The 17459-nt window shown below is 37.4% G+C and overlaps 1 protein-coding gene and 1 non-coding gene across 2 annotated transcripts; both read left to right on the top strand.

The window, feature by feature from the left end:
* The first annotated feature begins 386 nt into the window (after window positions 1–386).
* Window positions 387–17182, top strand: LOC144643479 (protein O-GlcNAcase-like). Its single transcript, XM_078502742.1, has 14 exons — window positions 387–559; window positions 710–761; window positions 2234–2331; window positions 3205–3335; window positions 4003–4171; window positions 4974–5072; window positions 7685–8473; window positions 9550–9803; window positions 10510–10782; window positions 11449–11553; window positions 11870–11964; window positions 12435–12573; window positions 13969–14127; window positions 14753–17182. The coding sequence occupies exons 1-14, from the start codon at window positions 421–423 to the stop codon at window positions 14945–14947; spliced, it is 2697 nt and encodes an 898-aa protein (XP_078358868.1). The 5' UTR covers window positions 387–420; the 3' UTR covers window positions 14948–17182.
* Window positions 9887–9955, top strand: LOC144644957 (small nucleolar RNA U54). The gene has a single exon (XR_013569222.1). It is a non-coding gene; the product is annotated as a small nucleolar RNA U54 (small nucleolar RNA).
* Window positions 17183–17459: the final 277 nt, after the last annotated feature.

Here is a 17459-nt window from a genome sequence, read left to right as displayed (position 1 = left end):
TTTGAACAAAAGGTAGTTTTTCAACGTATGTGGAATTTCCAAGCTGTTCACTTTATCAAGGTATCCCGAACAAATTGTTTTCCGAACACAACTTCGGCATAAATCTTGAAGCGACCTTGGGTTACATTTATAATCAAACAGCTTTATAACATTTTCTTCAACGACTATTGTAAGTAATCTCCAACACATTACCAAGCAGAAAACTCGAGAAGTACTGAACTGCCACCATATTACTCGGGCAGAGCAAAGGCAGAACGCAGACAGCAACAACTCAACTAGACACTAGACAGGTCTCGCGTGACGCGCGTATTTCGCGGGGATATTTGTGAAAACCGGAAAAACGTGATTTGCGGTGAAACTGCGCATAATCCGAATTTTGCTCTCAACTCAGTTCATGAGCGTCTTCATGAGCGGGTACCAATGAAGGCGTTATCTGGTCGAGTTCGTATTCTCAAGAATTCAAAGCTTAAACTCCCCGTAGGATTCAAGAAAAGAGTTGCAATGACTTCTGATACGTCTAAAGATAAGACTGAGGAGTTTCTCAGCGGAGTTGTTGAAGGTCAACGGATTTCTTTTGTGCGTTGATGAAACGATCTTGAACGAAAAGGCCCAGCAACTTTCTTACGCCGAGTCAAGCTATTTTCCCCGATATCGATGGCTGTTTTTATGAAGATTAAATGGTTTTTCTTTTTACTTTTGTTTGTAATAGGTTTCTATGGAAGACCGTGGACGTTCGAACAGCGAAAAGAGTTGTTTGTGAGGTAAAAAATTACACATTCAAGTTTAACTTCAAGCTCAAGCTTATATATTTTGAGTCGTCTTTAATGTCGACGTCAAAATTAAACTTAAGCTTATACTTGCAAGGTTTTTTTTATTTTATTATAAGTTAATAAGTTGTTAATTTTAAGCCTGGGGATGTGTTTTGTTGGGCAATAATGACTTCTAGAAGTGAGATATAAAATATATGTGTTTTGGTACAATTTGACACGCATAGACTGGTTTTAAAAAGATAAGCGTGAATTTAATTGTCTACTTGTCTAGAGTTTGAGTAATCTGCTTTTCACAGCTATGTTTGTGATGAGGTAAGCTTAATAAGCTTAGTTCATGTATGGCCAAACCTGTGTTATGGTGTTTTGCCTTTTCATGGTTTGTCTCGCAGGATAAAAACCATTTCAATCAAGTGTACCATGTATGAACAATAGAAGTACTATACTTTTGTATAATAATTTTTATCAAATGGGTCGTGAAACAAACTTTTTTTTTCAAGAAGACTACTTTCCAGACTCTTGTAGTCATCGTAAGAATTTGATATAAGTATCAGACAAGACATTTATGTTGTTTAAAAATCTTGCAGATCACTTTCCAGTTTCAGCAAGTTTAGCCTGTAGTATTCAAACTTCTTTCATATTTAATATGCTGTTGATTGAGCCAATAAACCCTAGAAATGTGTTGGGTATTGTTTACAGAGGGTGGCAAGGGGGGGGGGGGGGGGGGGGGCATGCATCACATTGAAGTTTCAAATTAACTCATGCACCACTTTAAAATAGGTATGTACCTTCCTGTTCACTTTTTTGGTGGGAACTTGGATTGTTTGGGTGTTAATTATTAATTTTACTTGTCTTATTGCCCCAAACGGCAGACAGTTTTTGTTAGACATACACGTCTAACGCAACTTACTGTTTGTTGGAATCGCTACTGAATGTACCCTGAAAAACCAGAAAAAGGGGTTGGGGCTGCTACAGTTTATTGACCTCCATTTAGACTGTATTTTACTTTGAAGGATATTCTTCTGCAAGTTAAAGGAAGTTCACTTATTGCAAAAATCTAAATCAAGTGTCTCAAGCTTGTAAAATAAAGCATCACGTTACAATGTCCAACATCATGTTATAATGTCCAGTCCCACGTCATATGACTTATTTTGGCTCCATCACACATCACGCTGCTAAATTTAGGGGCCATCAAGTGTCACGCACAAACCCTTTGCCACCCTATTTACAGTGGAGCCCCTATATGAATAATGAACTCCTCAGTGTAATGAAGGATATTCTTCAGCCTGGCCAAAGTTATAACAGGTCCCCAGTATAACCAGCCCCATTATAATGAATGCATTTTTCCAGTATCTTGACACTTCTTTATCTGGGATTTCAATGTATTAAAAAATTAAGTCATATAGTATGGGGCTTCAGTATACCAGATTTATGTAACAGGACTACTTTTCATATCGTTGTACTAGGTTAAAGAGTCTGGGAATGAATACTTATTTGTATGCTCCCAAAGATGATCTCAAACACAGAGCTCTGTGGAGGGATCTTTACAGCCCAGAGGAAACAGGTAAATTAGACCAAGGTGTTGCAGTAATCACCAACTAAGTTGGTGTGAAATCCCTTAATTATGAGCTCATAGAGCAGTTTTTATTTGAGTGTCGTAAAACCAAAACCAAAGTAATCATTCTGGCTAATCACAAAAGACGCAGATGATTCAGTGAACCAAATTCCAATTTAAACTCAAAGTAAATACATGTAGCCAATGCGAAGTGCAGGAAACATGTGACATGTGTGATGTTTTTACTCCTGATTGGTAAAGAAAGTGGCGCAAGATTTTTAAACCAATCAATAATCGTTGTAATGCAAAACCAAAGCAAATGTGTCAATTGAAAACTGCTCTATGTTGAAACATGGTTACGTAATGTAGAGACTATTGGTTTCTGGTATCATTTTTCTATCTTTATGGTAGCTGATGGATGCATGAAGGCATTTTGCAGTGCAAGGAAAAATAAACTTACTTATTATTCAATAAATTTTCACAATGTATGCTCAGAATGTCCTTGTTATGTGTTATCTCTCCATAATAGGTATCCTGTGATATATGTAGCTTGCCAAGATTGAACTGACATTGTGTAATCGCTGCATAAGCATGGTTTATCTAGCTGATAAATGCATTTTGTTGAAAATATGTTGAATTATGAAACAATAATCCTGTTCAATCTTGCAGAATATCGACTGATTTTAGCTCACTCGGCCTGCGCCCTTGTTACTAAGTGTTGCATGATATTCCACATGATTTGCAGAATGATTGTGAAATGTACATATATGCCAAACATTTGACTGTGTGTTTTGGGTCTGATAATCAAGCCATGCAGTGAGACACAACTCCTCTTATTTAGTGTCTCACTTTCTCTGAATTATTTAATTTATATCTCAACAGAAAATTTGAAGCAGCTTATTGCATCATCAAAGGAATGTGGGATAACATTCTACTATGCCTTATCTCCTGGTCTTGATATTTTGTTTTCAAACTCAAGAGACATTCAGCTGCTCAAAAAGAAGATGGACCAGGTAATATATATATTTTCTTTTTCATTGTAATTTGTGCTATAATCAAGCAAGGATGTAGGTAAGAAAACGCTGAGCCGGGTCATTAACAAGCCCAGCTGGCCTTTATGGCATTGGCAGCTCTAAAAGTTTACCTACCGGTAAGTCTTTGTTTTAATGTGAATTTTATCCGGATTTTAGGTTCTCTTTCAGCCAGTGAAATTAGCCAGCAACCGGCTCTTAGCGACAACCCTGATCAAGTCATTAGTTTATATATGTAGTTCATTCACATGACTTGTAGATCAAATTGTTTTCCAAGTTTTCTAGCTTTGTTTAAGATGTTTTAATCTGAAGGTGAAACATTAAGAATAACATAAAACAATTTGAATTCATTAAAAAGAAAACCCTAGTAAATAAATGTAAATTGCATTAAGTGTTTGAAAGAGTGTTTTCTTTAGGTTAGAAACATTTAACTTGAAAACCAATATGACCTACAACGCATATACATGTATTCACTAAAATGTACACAAATGTTCCGATGTCCTTTAGAAGTCATTACTTAATTTTTTATCATCAACAATTATTATGTGCAGGTCATTTCTACTGGAAGTGTAGCATTTTTATTTTGGCTTGTACAGTCTCAGTACTATCAGTGAATGCAAACTGTATTAATTTGATGGTCCCTTCTCAGGTTCAAAAGCTTGGTTGTGCGGCATTTGCCTTGTTATTTGATGACATTGATCCACAGCTACATGGTGCTGATCTTGAAGCATTTAGTACATTTGGCGATGCTCAGGTGGAAATCACCAATAACGTATACAAACACTTGGGATGTCCAAGCTTTCTCTTTTGTCCAACAGGTAAATTCCCTTTCATTGTAAACTTGCCATGCAGTACTTCTATACACATTCTGCAAGGTCATTGTTTTGTACAATAGAGAATAAGTATTTTATTTGTGTAGTTGAATATAACACACCTCTGAATAATGTTACAAATAGAAACATTTTTAACAGAGGTTTTTGCAATGTAAGATAATGCTTGGAAGGAGATGTCATGCTACAGAAACACCTGTTTTAGTCAACCTTGAGCACCACAGTTACTTGTAATATAGTGTACCGTAAATGATCTAATAAACGCCCACTCTCAAATAAACACCTTGTATCTAATAAATGCCCCCTCTTTGCTGTTAAGTTTGTACTAGCCCCCCCTAATAATCGCCTTGTGTATAATAACGCCCCTTCCAAGAATCTCCTCAAAAACCAAGGCAATGCTCCAAGCCATAGAGTAAAATCACGCAATTTATTTAGTTTCTTGCTTGAATCGGACATTGAAGACGCCAACAATGCCAATATGGTTGACCCTGATGACGATGAAGACATCGATATCAATTAACTATGAACGACATCTCTTGCATTAGCGAAGAATAGATTAGTCTCCTACTCGCAAACTCTGTTTTCTATTTTACTCCGCAAGCAAGCTACACATCTTATTTGTTTCTTTGATGTTGTTACAGTTAAAGTGAATTAAACGCCTCTCTCTAATAAACGTCTCATATTTAATGCCCCTCCTCGGACCCCTAAAATTAAATAGATGCCCCGGGCATTTATTAGATCATTTTTGGTATTTCACCTAGTAAACTGATTTGATCTTTCATGTGTGTAGAGTACTGTGGTACTAGAGCTGTTCCAACTGTAGAGACTTCAGACTACCTTATTACCTTGGGGAATAAGCTTAACCCGAAGATAAACATTATGTGGACAGGTAAATATTGTTATTTTAATTTTTTTATTTTGTGAATTTGACTTTTGATTTGATTTATCATTGATGAATGCTGGTTTTGTTGTCAACATGTCCTGTTTCATTTAGCAGTGTGGTGAGGGACAAATCCTAGCCTGCTTCTTCTATGCTTGGTTGAAGGTACAGTTGCATCTTAGTTTTTCCTTTCCTGCCAGCCAGCCAGCCTTTCAGGATCGAGCAATCTTCAGATATCCATGGTTTCATGTGTAGGGTTCATAATCCAGCAGATCAAAGTTCTTCTGACACTTGATGATTATGATGATCAGAAGAAGTTTGATCTATAAATATCACCAAAATAAACAGCTCAAGCATATGATCAAACTAAAAATGTAAACAAATTAACCAACTCAGAAAAATTCTTGTTCATAAAATAAACATTACTAAACCTACAACGTGCTTACAGGATCAACCCCCTGTTTTGTTAAATAGATTTTTATTAAGTTCTGGAGTGCATATCAATGTGAACAACAGTGATTGTTTGATTGGCAGTGAAAACATGAAAAATGATTTAAAATTTCAAGTTAACAACCTTTTTAAGTTTTTCATGGGGCAGCTGCAGCCTTTGAAATATTGTGTGCAAATGAGAGAGAAAATGTAATTCGGGAAACTCTAGAAAGAAACAGATTTGCCACAAGTTTGTCAAAATATAACAAAATATTTTCCTTGAATAGCAGGAAATGTAATCTTGTGAGCATGTTGTGAATGTGCTTGATAAATGTGCACAATGAACAATAATATTGTATATTCCAGGTTTGGTTTGTATTTTGCAGTCATGAAAAATAAAACATAAATTTTCGTGTACTGAACAATATCTTTTCTAATAAGAAAATTCATTGCATTTACATTATCACCATTTTGCAAAAAAAACAACAACAAAAACAGTTTGTAACAATATACCTTTGTTGCACAAAACCTTCACTTTTTCTGGAACTCTGTCAGGTTTATACAGCTAAATAAACTCCATGAATTATTCCCGACAAGAAACATAAACCTAAATGTTTCTTGCTCACTGCATCCATTTCGGCGTAAAGAACTGTTGAGCAGTGTTCTTTGCAGTTTCCATGAGAAATCATTTACTGGCACCTTTAATGTTAGTAATGACTGAGTCTTGGCGCCTTTGCAGTCTCGCACCCCCTGCTTTTCATATGTGCTGCCCTAAATGTTTGGATTCTTTTCTTTTCTTTTTTTTCTAAAAACACGTTACTGCAAAGAAACAACTATCAACAGTCAAAATTGGTTGCTTGTAACATTTAAATGGCATATCCTTGGTACAATGAATTAAAACACTCTCCAATTGACCTAAAAAGAAGGCAATAATCTGTTTAAGAACCTATTGCTACAGCTACAGAAGAATCTGGATCTCCAGCATTAACTGTTTCTATGGTTATCGGTGGAAACACTATAAAAATGCTTTTATCAGTTAATTTGTTATAGAGTGGTTTTATTTAGTGGCAAAGAATGGCTGTCTAAGTTTTATGAGCAACCTGCAGCATAATCCTGTTTTCACTTTTTGTTCTTTCTAAAAAAGTTGGAAATACAGTCAGGTGTTTAATTCACCTCTTGCAAAAAGTATTCTTGGATAAAAATTTGCAGAGACAAATGCAATTCTAAAATTACCCTCCTCAAAATTACTAAAACAAGGAAAGTTCAAAATTCTTGTGAACTTTGTTTAGTTTCCACTTTAAAAGAAAGAACAATACTATTGAAAACAGAATTTTTTTACATAAGACCATTCTCATCATAACAGGCTCCGGCCCAATTGAAAAGTGGAAAAACAGATATTTGGAAGAAAACAATTTGAACAAGAGTCAATTTACCCACTTGTGCCAGAGTCAATTTATTATGCAAAATGGCCTTATAAAAATCTCTTTGTGTGTCTTAATTGTGTTTTCTGTGATTGTAGTAGTAGTTGTTGTCATAGTGAGTGACCAGTGAACATGTTTTATTTTGTGTTGTGAATGTTTGTGTGAAAAGAACTAGCTGTTGTGTAAAAGAGAAATCCAGATTATGAAAGAGTAAAGGTTTTGTCCTTTTCAATCTTTAATATGGAACAAAAGTTTTGGCAATGATTCCTGTACAAAAACTACCTTGCTGATTGATGAATATTGTGAGATGTAAAATTATTGATTAGACTCAAAATTGATTGACTGTACTGTAACAGACCTAACTTTGAATATATTCAATAAAATGATATTTGCCTTTTTGAAACATCTGCAGGGTAGGGGCTAAGTTCAGTGAAGGTTAAGAGCCCACTTTAGCCGCTTACTGCACTGCGGCTATGCAATTCTCAATGCCACAGAAAACAGATCTACTTTTGGAAAATTATATTACAGTGATCTTAAGCTTCACTGGATTTATCCTTTACTTCTGATTGCATGGATTAAATTGAGTTGGTTAGTTTCTTATTCTTGGCAATTAGCAATTCAGTTTTTTGAAAACAGAGTGTTAAATATAAATGCTGGCTTTGGGAAAGAAAGACTAGACGTGCCTGTATATAGCAGCCCATGTGTCTGTGTACTATGTGTTGTCACACTTGACACAACATCATTCTTATGTTGCTACTTCACTCATTTTAGGTCCAAAGGTAGTCTCCAAAGTGATTACCACGCAAACTATTGAGGCCCTAACAACTGTGCTTAAACGGAAACCTGTTATTTGGGACAACATTCATGCAAATGACTATGATCAGCGGCGAGTCTTCTTGGGGCCTTATGATGGGAGGCCAGGCGAGCTTTTCCCCATGCTAAATGGTGTGCTGACAAACCCTAATTGTGAGTTTGAAAGTAATTTTATTGCTGTCCACACTCTTGGTTCATGGCTAAGAGATTCCTCACTGACCACTGTAGAAGAACCAATGAGCATTGATCTAAAAGCTGAGAAGTTAAGTAATTCAGGTGAGCCCATGGAAGAGGATCTGCTTGCTAGTACTGAGAGTAATGGTAGTAGCAATGCTGCAAAAGAAGCTGATCAAGAAGTCTCTCCAGACAGTATGTCTAGTGAAACAGACAGTGAAAGTGTCAAGGTCGAAGGTGAAATGGAGACAGAAAGTGGTGCATCACTGAGTGAATCTAAGAGTGCTACTATTCGCACAAACTATAATCCACAGAATGCACTGCGAGAGGCTGTGTCTGCCTGGTTGGAAGAATTTTCTAAAGTAAAGCATGCTACATCCAGAACCTATGCCAAGAGTGGTGCCTACAGTATGGTACCTGAGGCTATGCCAATTCCTGTGCAAGCTCCCATGGGAACATCACATACAAATGTCACTACCTCTGTGTGTTCACCTGTAGTGACTCCTTCGCCAATAAAGGTTGCAAAGGAAAACAGTAGGAAAAAGCTTAGTACCTCTTCTTCTGAATCCTCAGGTAAGAGGTAGAAGTCACTCACTCTAAGTTATATGTTCACATATTACATATTCACCAGTTAGACAGGTCTTAAGCTGAAAATGCCCCTTAATAATTGCCAGGCATATCTTTTATTTGTTGTTGTTTTTCTTTGAATTTAGTGGTGCATCAGGGTATAGTTGCTGATTTTATTTTATTTTTGTGAGCTGTCTCACAATGTACAGATTCAGTACCAAGGATATGAGAATGATGCTCATAAGACATGCATGTATTGGCCAGTTCTGGTTAAACATTGTAATAACTAAAGCTGTTAAAGAAAGATCACTTGTAAAACAGGTTTTTGTTAAAGTTCTGTTTTGAAAGTGGCTCTAATTCAGCTCTTTTAGGGGGACGGGTATGGCAAGGAATAGATGGGAGGGAGGTACATGCACTTGATAGTAAAAATTATTATACACACTTAAATTCTATTTGCTATGGTTTTGCATTGTGAAATTGTGCCAAATGCCATAGCCAGTCAGAGCAGACAAACTGTTGCGTCAAAAACAACAAAACAGTGATTCTTCTTAAGTTTGTGTTTGTGTCGTGCATGGCAAGATCCCAGGGGGGTACTCCGACTTGTAAATGACGGGGATGATCGAATGAAGGCAAAACTCAGGTCCCAAAAAAATCCCTAACTCTTCCGACATTACCCCAAAAAATCCCTGGACCAAAAATAACTCCTAAAAAAATCCCTTGCCAAATTACCCCTATATTGCTAGGAGGGGCAATAATGCTCGTGTTTGTTTATTCATCATACCATAAATATGCCAAGGCCGTGCCAAATCACTTTAGTTTGTTTTTAATACCCAAAGAGATCCCCTATTTGAATCAAGTCACCCAAAAAAATACTTGCCAAATCTTCTTACCCAAAAAAATCCCAGAATCAAAAATTTCTAACCCAAAAAAATCCTTTGATCATCGTTGTCATTTACAAGCCGTAGTACCCCCCTGGGGGCAAGATGTGGCTGTTTTTGTTTTGGTTTTACAAACTTGTCAGAAAACTACTTTTCTTGTACATTGAAATACCATTATGATGACTAGTTTCTTTGCAATTTTAGAAAAGAAAGATGAAAACACAGCAAAGAAAGAGCAAGAGATGCCAATGGAGATAAGTGAACTGAAGGAAAAACCTGCCATGACACCACTGAGTGTTGAAGACCTTCTGTTGCTGGTGGATTTATTCTATCTACCATACAACCATGGTCAGAAAGCCAAACAGATCATATCTGATTTCAAATGGCTCAAGTTCAATGCAATCAAAGAGGATTCACAAGAGTTTATGGAACTTACTGAACAAGAGCAGAAATCTAAGGTATGGTTTCAAACCCTTTCAGACCCAAGCTTGTAAGTTAGTTTGCATGTTAGTAAGTACTTAGGTGAGTGATGTGTCTGTAATAGCAATGATGAGTTTGTTTCTGGAATATTAAATATGATTACAAATATATACGCTAATCTGAGCTGTTACATTTTTTACATACACCGTTTGAAATCTCTTGTACAGCACTACAGTTCATCATCATTATCATCACTGTTTTTCCTTGTGCCAATAGATCCACAAGGCCACAACATTCTGTTTCACTCTTCCTCTGCCAGGTTACCACTCTTAGTACTCCAGCCACATCATCCCACCTGCATTCTCTCCTTCTCAAGGTTGTTTTGGGTATCCCTGCTGCCTTTTTACTCCCCAACCACCATCCAACCACCTCCATCACGGTGCAGTTACATCTGGTCTCTTGTACTGTAGCAGCATGCAAAGAAGTATTAGTCCGATAGCCCGGGGCTAGTGGATTTTGCAGTCAAGCTAGTGTATTAATATTTTTATCCTTCACTTACCTGACGGGCAAGTGAAAATCTTCGGGAATTTTTTTTTGGAGGAAATTTATCATGCTTATGAGGATTTTTTGGGCTAGTGAAAATGACTTTTGGGCTAGCAAATGGTCACAAAAATTTAATTTCCCAGTGATGTGATGGATCATGGTAAACATACTTATCAAGGTTATTATTTTGCTGTATTCCAGATAACCGAGTGGAATGACAGAGCTGAGAAATTCCATGAGATCTGTCGGTCTGTAGGAGAGATGTTTGTGAGACTAACTGAGACTTCCAACAGAGCATTGTTGTATGATCTTTATCCGTATGTGTGGGATGTTAAGGAAGTCTTGCAGTTGCTGGACACGTTTGTGAATTGGCTTAGCACAAAAAACAAGAGGAAGAAACAAAAAGGGCAAAGTTTTTTCCCAGAAGATCCAGAACCTTGGGTGTTTAGAGGAGGTTTATGTGGAGAACTGCAGGTATGTTGCATGTTTTGCTGCAGTATGAATTGTAGAAAACGTTTTGTTTACTAGATTTTATACTTTATTAAAAGAGATTTATATTTCCCTAAATTAAGGTCTTTGAAACAAATGCGACTTAAATTAATGCGAATTGGAGGGAAAATTTCTTTAAATGAAGTAAATTAGCACGATTTGTGATGACTCTAAAGATATTTTCGCTGCTGTACCACTCTTCTGAAAGCAAGAATAAACTGGAAAAAATTGCAGATGACAATCTTTAAGGCTTTTACATCTTAAAGACTGAAAAATGGTGCATAGAGAAGAGAAGGATATTGTTTCCTTAAATAAACGCAATTTTTAATAAATCATGTTAATTTTATGGAGTGTTAATTTCCTACAATAGATAATCTGTGTAGGATGTGCCCCTAAGGAAGAAAGAACATAAGCCCTGAGCTATAAGATTAAATTTTGTTTATCCTGCACTCTTATAAACTAAAAACATGAAAACATGAACACTAGAGACATTCTTGTTGATTAGTGACCATAGTAAAAATCAGTGAAAGTAATTTAGTCTTGATTGATGTTGAGAAAGTTCATCCAAAATGTTGAAAAAATTATGTTGAGAGAGTGAGTGCATGTATCACTGTCAAGTGTTTTGATTGTTAGTGTGTATTGTGCTTGCAGAGACTCTTACCTATAGATGGAGGGCATGAAGTGTTCAACTTAAGAGCTCCTGAAATTCCCACAACATGTATCTACACAATCAGACCGTACCAAACAGAAGACGAGGTACAGATTGTTTGTAGTAAAGTACATCTAGAAGTACTTTGTTCAAAAGCAACTTTTGGCACTGTAACAGCCACTATAAGTCACTATACTTTGGATGGTAATGTAAAATATGTATGCAATTATCCACCTAGTTGGTGTCCTTTGTTTAGGAAAGTACTTTTCTTTTACATGATCTGTAAGTTTTTCTGCACAGTGGTGTCTTACTCACAAGTACGTGTAGATTGTGCAAGGATCGTCTCATCACCCGAAAAACAAAACTTAAGCAGTGGAACTACAAATCATCATTCATGCCTGTTTTTGTGCCTTTTTTTTGCAGAAATCCTTGTATGAAATTTGTGTTTCAACATGTGATGACTGGGAAGATGGACATGACTTATTTCCTTGCAAACAATTCAACATGGCAGGAGACAGGTTAGTCATTAGTATCAATAACTGACTCTGCAGTAACTGAGTTTCTACTGCATGCTATTTGGTACATTACATGTAACATTTACAGCTTACCTTTTTGAGGGGAATTGGAGGCATGGTGGCCTAATGGTTAGTGCATTGCACTCTGGATTGAGCGGTCCAGGTTCAAACCCTGGCCAAGGTCACTTGTGTTGTGTTTTTGGGCAAGACAGTTAACTCTCATAGTGCCCCTCTCCACCCAGGTGTGTAAATGGGTATCGGCAACATAATGCTGGGGGGGGGAATCCCTACGATTGAATAGCATCCCATTCAGGGGGGACAAGAAATATTCCTAGCTGCTTAATGCTACAGAAACAGGGATAAGCTCTGGCAGTTTAGGCTGCATGGCTCGAGGTTTCCTTTTTTTTTTTGGTGGGGGGGGGGGGGGATGAGAACGTTAGTGATTGTCTACTGTTTATAAATCGATTATTTAGGTTTGTTGGTCCCTATCTGAAGATCTGTCCTGAACATGTGTTTGTGGTGGAGGATGGGGATGGCATCTGTGGCTATGCAGTAGCAGCTCCTGATTCAAAACACTTTTATGAGCAGTTCAAGAAACACTGGCTTCCAGAGGTATATTGTACAAAAAAAACTTACCTATTACTGATTTTCAGTAGTAGTTTACATAATTCTGATCTTACATTGGAGCCTTGCCATTGAGTGTACTTATTACTTGACTAAAACAGTTGAGAGAACGAATGACTATAATCAGCCAATCAAAATGCTTTATTGCCAGCCCAATATTCTCTAACTGAAGGATTCTGGTGGAAAAAGGGTGTTAGTGATTTTTGGCAATTGTAAAAAATGAACATTTCGAAAGAAACTCCAAATTTTGCGTTCAGGTTTGTTGACATGTGTTAATCATGTGACTATATTTATTTTTTGCTGGCTTCTGTTTCATTTCCTAGGAATAACATTTGCAAGCAACTTGCATCTTTAGGAATTCCTTTGTTCAGGGCTGCAAATAACAGTCGGTCATCAGACATTGGCCGACCAAAATTTGCTCATGTCAGACAAAATCCCAAGTGTGATCGGACATGATGTCCAAACAATTTTTTAATCATAAATCATTTTACGGCAACAATGAATAAAATTCAACCTTTTGTTTTTGGTGATGTCTGACCAAAATTTTGTTTTGTCCGATCAAGATGGAGCCTTAGTAGGACATATCTCCTTTCAAGTGTAAAAAATTATTTGCAGCCCTGTTTGTTTAAGTGCCATTAACAAAGGAACTCCAAAGACGCAGACTGGACAAACCGGGTATTTTGCATACGATATTTCTCAAAAAAATTTATAAGCAAAACCCAGCGGAAATAAAAACAGGACAATGTTTTGTAGACGTAAACAAACCTACGTGTGAAATTTGGAGTTGTTTCGGCGATGTTAGTTTTCAGCCAAAAATCACAACTGCTCTTTTTCCACCGAGCCCTTCAACTATTGGACCAGCTGCTTGGGACCATGGGAGAATATTGGCCCAAAGTCTTTTATGTATGGACCATGCTGCATTATATCCGTATTGTTAAAACCTAGGGCCAGTACAGCCAGCATGCTTGGTCAGTAAGAAATATGTATATGCATGTAAGTAATTACTTATTGAGTGACATGTCTGTAACAGCAGTGATGAAATTCTGTCCGGAATATTAAATATGATTACAAATATATACGCTAATCTGAGCTGTTACATTTTTTACATACACCGTTTGAAATCTCTTGTGCAGTACTATAGTTTATCATCATTATCATCGAAATGTTTTCCCTTGTGCCTGTAGGTGCATAATGTCGCAACATTCTGTTTCACTCCTCCTCAGCCAGGTTACCGCTCTTAGTACTCCAGCCACACCATCCCAACTGCATTCTCTCCTCCTCCAGGTTGTTCTGGGTCTCCCTGCTGCCTTTTCACTCTCCAGTACAGCCTGCATGCTTGGTCAGTAAGAAATGTATTTTTTGAAATTAAATTTGTTTTCTTAGGTATGCAAGAAATACCAAAAGCCGAAGGGAAATTCATCAGAGTGGACCTATGCTGAACAACTTGCCAGCAGTTTTCACAGTCCAAAGATATTTCTCCCTGAAGACTTGGCTTTAAAGTTTAGTGCTCATGTACAGATCTACCTTCTTCCTCGTGCACAGGTTTGAATACACTGTTTTTCAATAAAGCACTATTTTTAATGTTTATCACAGCTAGTGATTAAAGGTGGAAGGCTTGTGTTGATAAGATTGTGGATAGCCTATGTATAGCCTTTCACAGCCTGTAAAACAGGTGTAAGGTCAATCAATCTCACGTCATGCGTGGGACGAGGTTACCCTCACATGCTGATATAGGGACTCATATATAAAACGCATGACAACACAATACAATGATAACATTTTTTCTCCTTTTTCTTTCCCCCCCCGCCCAAAAAAACGTTGAAAAGGGGGGGGGTGTACACAGGCTAATTTATACACGATATAAATTGAAGCCGTCGGTTGTGCTGTCTGGAATAAATAAAACATCTACCATTATGTCGGATGTGTTACTTTGATGTAATTTTTACTTACTGCTAACTACTTATGCTAATGTTGATACACTACATTGCGCAATCACTGTAGCTGTTATCACGTTAAGGTACTTGTTTGTAGAACTTATCAACGAAGAAACACATTTTAATTCAGTGGTTACAAATAAGTTAGTTGTTGATGTGTTCCTCTGTTTGTTGTTCATGTTTTGTTTGTTTGCCTGTTTGTTCATGCGTTCATTTCTGTGCTTTACTGACAGGACCTTGGGCTTGGCAACCGGCTGTTAGCCTGTGTTCTGTCAGCACTGAAGGCTGAAGAATGCACGGGAGTGCACTGTGAGATAGCAACCACCAACAACAACGCTCTGGACTTCTACACCAAATTAGGATTCTATAATATTCCTCTCAAGGAACCAGCACCTCCGGATACAGTCATCTTCGGCAGAACATTTTAAACAAATGTTCCTCTAGTTAATCACTGTGATCTTCTTATATAAAGATTAGTGAATCTCCAGTGCTGTATTTAAAGGGTTGGGCTTCTTGCTGGATTAAGATTGCGTTGTTTTCAGTACAAAACTGTCAGTTAAAAACGTGCTGTTGTGGTTTAGTAAGCCTTTTTTGTTGTTTTATGTTTTGCTTACGTGTTTGTTGCAGTAATAATGTTCAGCCCAATTTTGTACGTTGTTAAATGTTAGGCTTATGTAAGTGGCAATTTATTGTTTTACAGAAGCGCAGTGCTGAGTTTTGTACAGTAAGAGATACTGTCCACTGTATTATTGAAAAAAGGAAATAGGCAGAGAAAAATTTTAAAAATATCGGGTCATTGCTCGAGCGATTCGAATCTAATGATGCCGTTCACGACTTGCATGGAGAGAAATTTTTAAAAAGTTACTCTTTTACAAAAAAAGTATAAAGTATTTAATTTAATGATTTTAAAATCATGCCGACTTAAGTTTGAAGATCCTGGTACATGATGTGTAACTGACTAATAATCAGGCAGAGAAAAATGCATGAGTGAGTTTAGTGTCTGCTTATTTTGTATTTTTTTTTTATGATTGGTCTCCAAGAATGGCTGTATTCGCTGTTTTCACGATCCCATAATACATCTTGTTCACCCCCAAAATTTTTGCTTAGGCATTCTTTTCAATTTCTGTTTGGACGATTGTAGGTCACTGCAAATCCCAAGAGAAATTGAAAACAATGCTTATGCAAAAAGTTTGGGGGGTTAACAGGCTGTATTATGGGAACGGTGAAAATAGGGAATGGAGCTTCTCCGTGGTAAACAAAAACCCAGCCAATATCTCGGGAATTAGCCTGTTCCAGGCTCTCGGTAGTTTGGGTAGAGCGAAAACGCGGGCGAGCGTTGAAAAACGAGGAGGGAAGAAGGCTTTTCGCCTTGTTTTTTTTCCTGGTTTTCCCGTGTTTTTGCTCTCCCCCAACTACCGAGAGCCTAGATCAGGCTACTCGGGAATTTGCTCATCAATAGTTGCGCCCAATTCTCACTCTGCGAAGATTTTCGGTAGAAAAGCGGAAATATTCGGGTGAACAACTGACCTGGTGACCTAATTCAATTTAAATATAGTTGATAGAAGCTCAGGACAAATTGAGAACCAAAAAAAAGATATTATTTATGTAGTCATTTTTGAGAAAAAAGGTAATATTAATTAAACTTATGAAAACGATTGAACCAGTTCTGCTGGACTTCTGAGCCAGTTTATACAAACCATCGGTTTAAAAAGTGTCTTCGATTTCGTTTATTACATTTTACGAAAGGTTACGTTTGAAGAAATGGAGTAACCTGCGATCAGGCGTTCTTTTTTTGCGGCGGTAGGAAAGAGAAAAAAATGAAAGTAACGCCTGATCGCAGGTTAGAAATACAGAAATTCCAGTGCTGTATAAAGTTGTCAACCACTGCAATAACACTATTTTTCTTTCTTTTTCGGGTCGGGTAGCAGCTCTCGGAAGGTATCGCATGAATGACTGGCTACCTTTCGAGAGAACAACAGGACAAACAACAGGAACAATGTCCCTAGCCCCGAAAACAGAAGCAACTGATAAACTAGAGCACCAGTAGAATTGCAAGCTTACGAGAGCTGCTACACTTCTGTCTTTTTCTCGTAGTAATATACGTTATATCATATATGTAATAGGTAATATACGTTTATAACTAGAAAGAGAAGCATTCAGTGATCGCGCCAAGTGTGAAAGAAAATGTTAGAAATCTACTAAGCCTGAAAAAATGTAATGTTATTTCGTTTTATATTTTAAGGAATCACTCTTTCATTTGCCACACTTTGTCAATGGCACGGTTGCTATCAATTTATTTTCTCTTTAATTTTGCCGGGCTTGATTGAATTTTCGACAAACTTGTACTACTGAGGGAATTAAGGAACGATGACCTAAACAATGAAGACGGCAGTCAATCTCTTTCCTACACCCTTGTCTTCTATTGGTCCTCTTGCACCCTTGTGCTAAGCAGTAGGAGAGAAGGCTGTCGGAAAGAGATGGTGACATGCACTGTTATAATTTCAAGCTGTATGCGGCCTTTGACACTACCCTGCCTTGCAAACCTCATGTTGGCTCTTGACGAAAGACAGCGTCATGGCCAAAGTGAACGTTTGCGAACGAGGTTACGTTGATGATTGTTTTTGAAGTGGTTGGTGAAATAAATAAAAGCATTTTTTTGTCAACACTTTCTTTTGCATTTTGTTCAATTTAACATAATCAATACCTACACCCTTTAAAATAGCCTGCAGAACGCTTCGCGGTCGTCGCGATAACCCCACAAAAATAAACCGCCTGTTCTGCAGGCTACCTTTAAAATTGCAATACTTCCGGTTTGGGAAACTGCAACCCAGGGGGGGGGGGGGGTACTCCGGCTTGTAAATGACGGGGATGATCGATTCTGGGATTTTTTTGGGCAGGAAGATTTGGCAAGTATTTTTTGGGGTGACTTGATTCAAAAAA

Source organism: Oculina patagonica, chromosome 2, assembly GCF_052425735.1.
Source record: "Oculina patagonica isolate OP01 chromosome 2, crgOcupat, whole genome shotgun sequence".
Classification (NCBI taxonomy): Eukaryota; Metazoa; Cnidaria; class Anthozoa; order Scleractinia; family Oculinidae; genus Oculina; species Oculina patagonica.
The sequence above is the reverse complement of the archived record's forward strand: the minus strand, read 5'-3'. Positions and strand labels throughout refer to the sequence as shown.

What these genes read in the sequence shown, in the direction of transcription:
- LOC144643479 (XM_078502742.1), top strand. Translation starts at nt 421, where the DNA reads ATGAAGGCGTTATCTGGTCGAGTTCGTATTCTCAAGAATTCAAAGCTT. An exon ending in GATAAACATTATGTGGACAG is followed by an intron (nt 5,073 to 7,684) that starts GTAAATATTGTT and finishes CACTCATTTTAG; the next exon opens with GTCCAAAGGTAGTCTCCAAA. An exon ending in CGTACCAAACAGAAGACGAG is followed by an intron (nt 11,554 to 11,869) that starts GTACAGATTGTT and finishes TTTTTTTTGCAG; the next exon opens with AAATCCTTGTATGAAATTTG.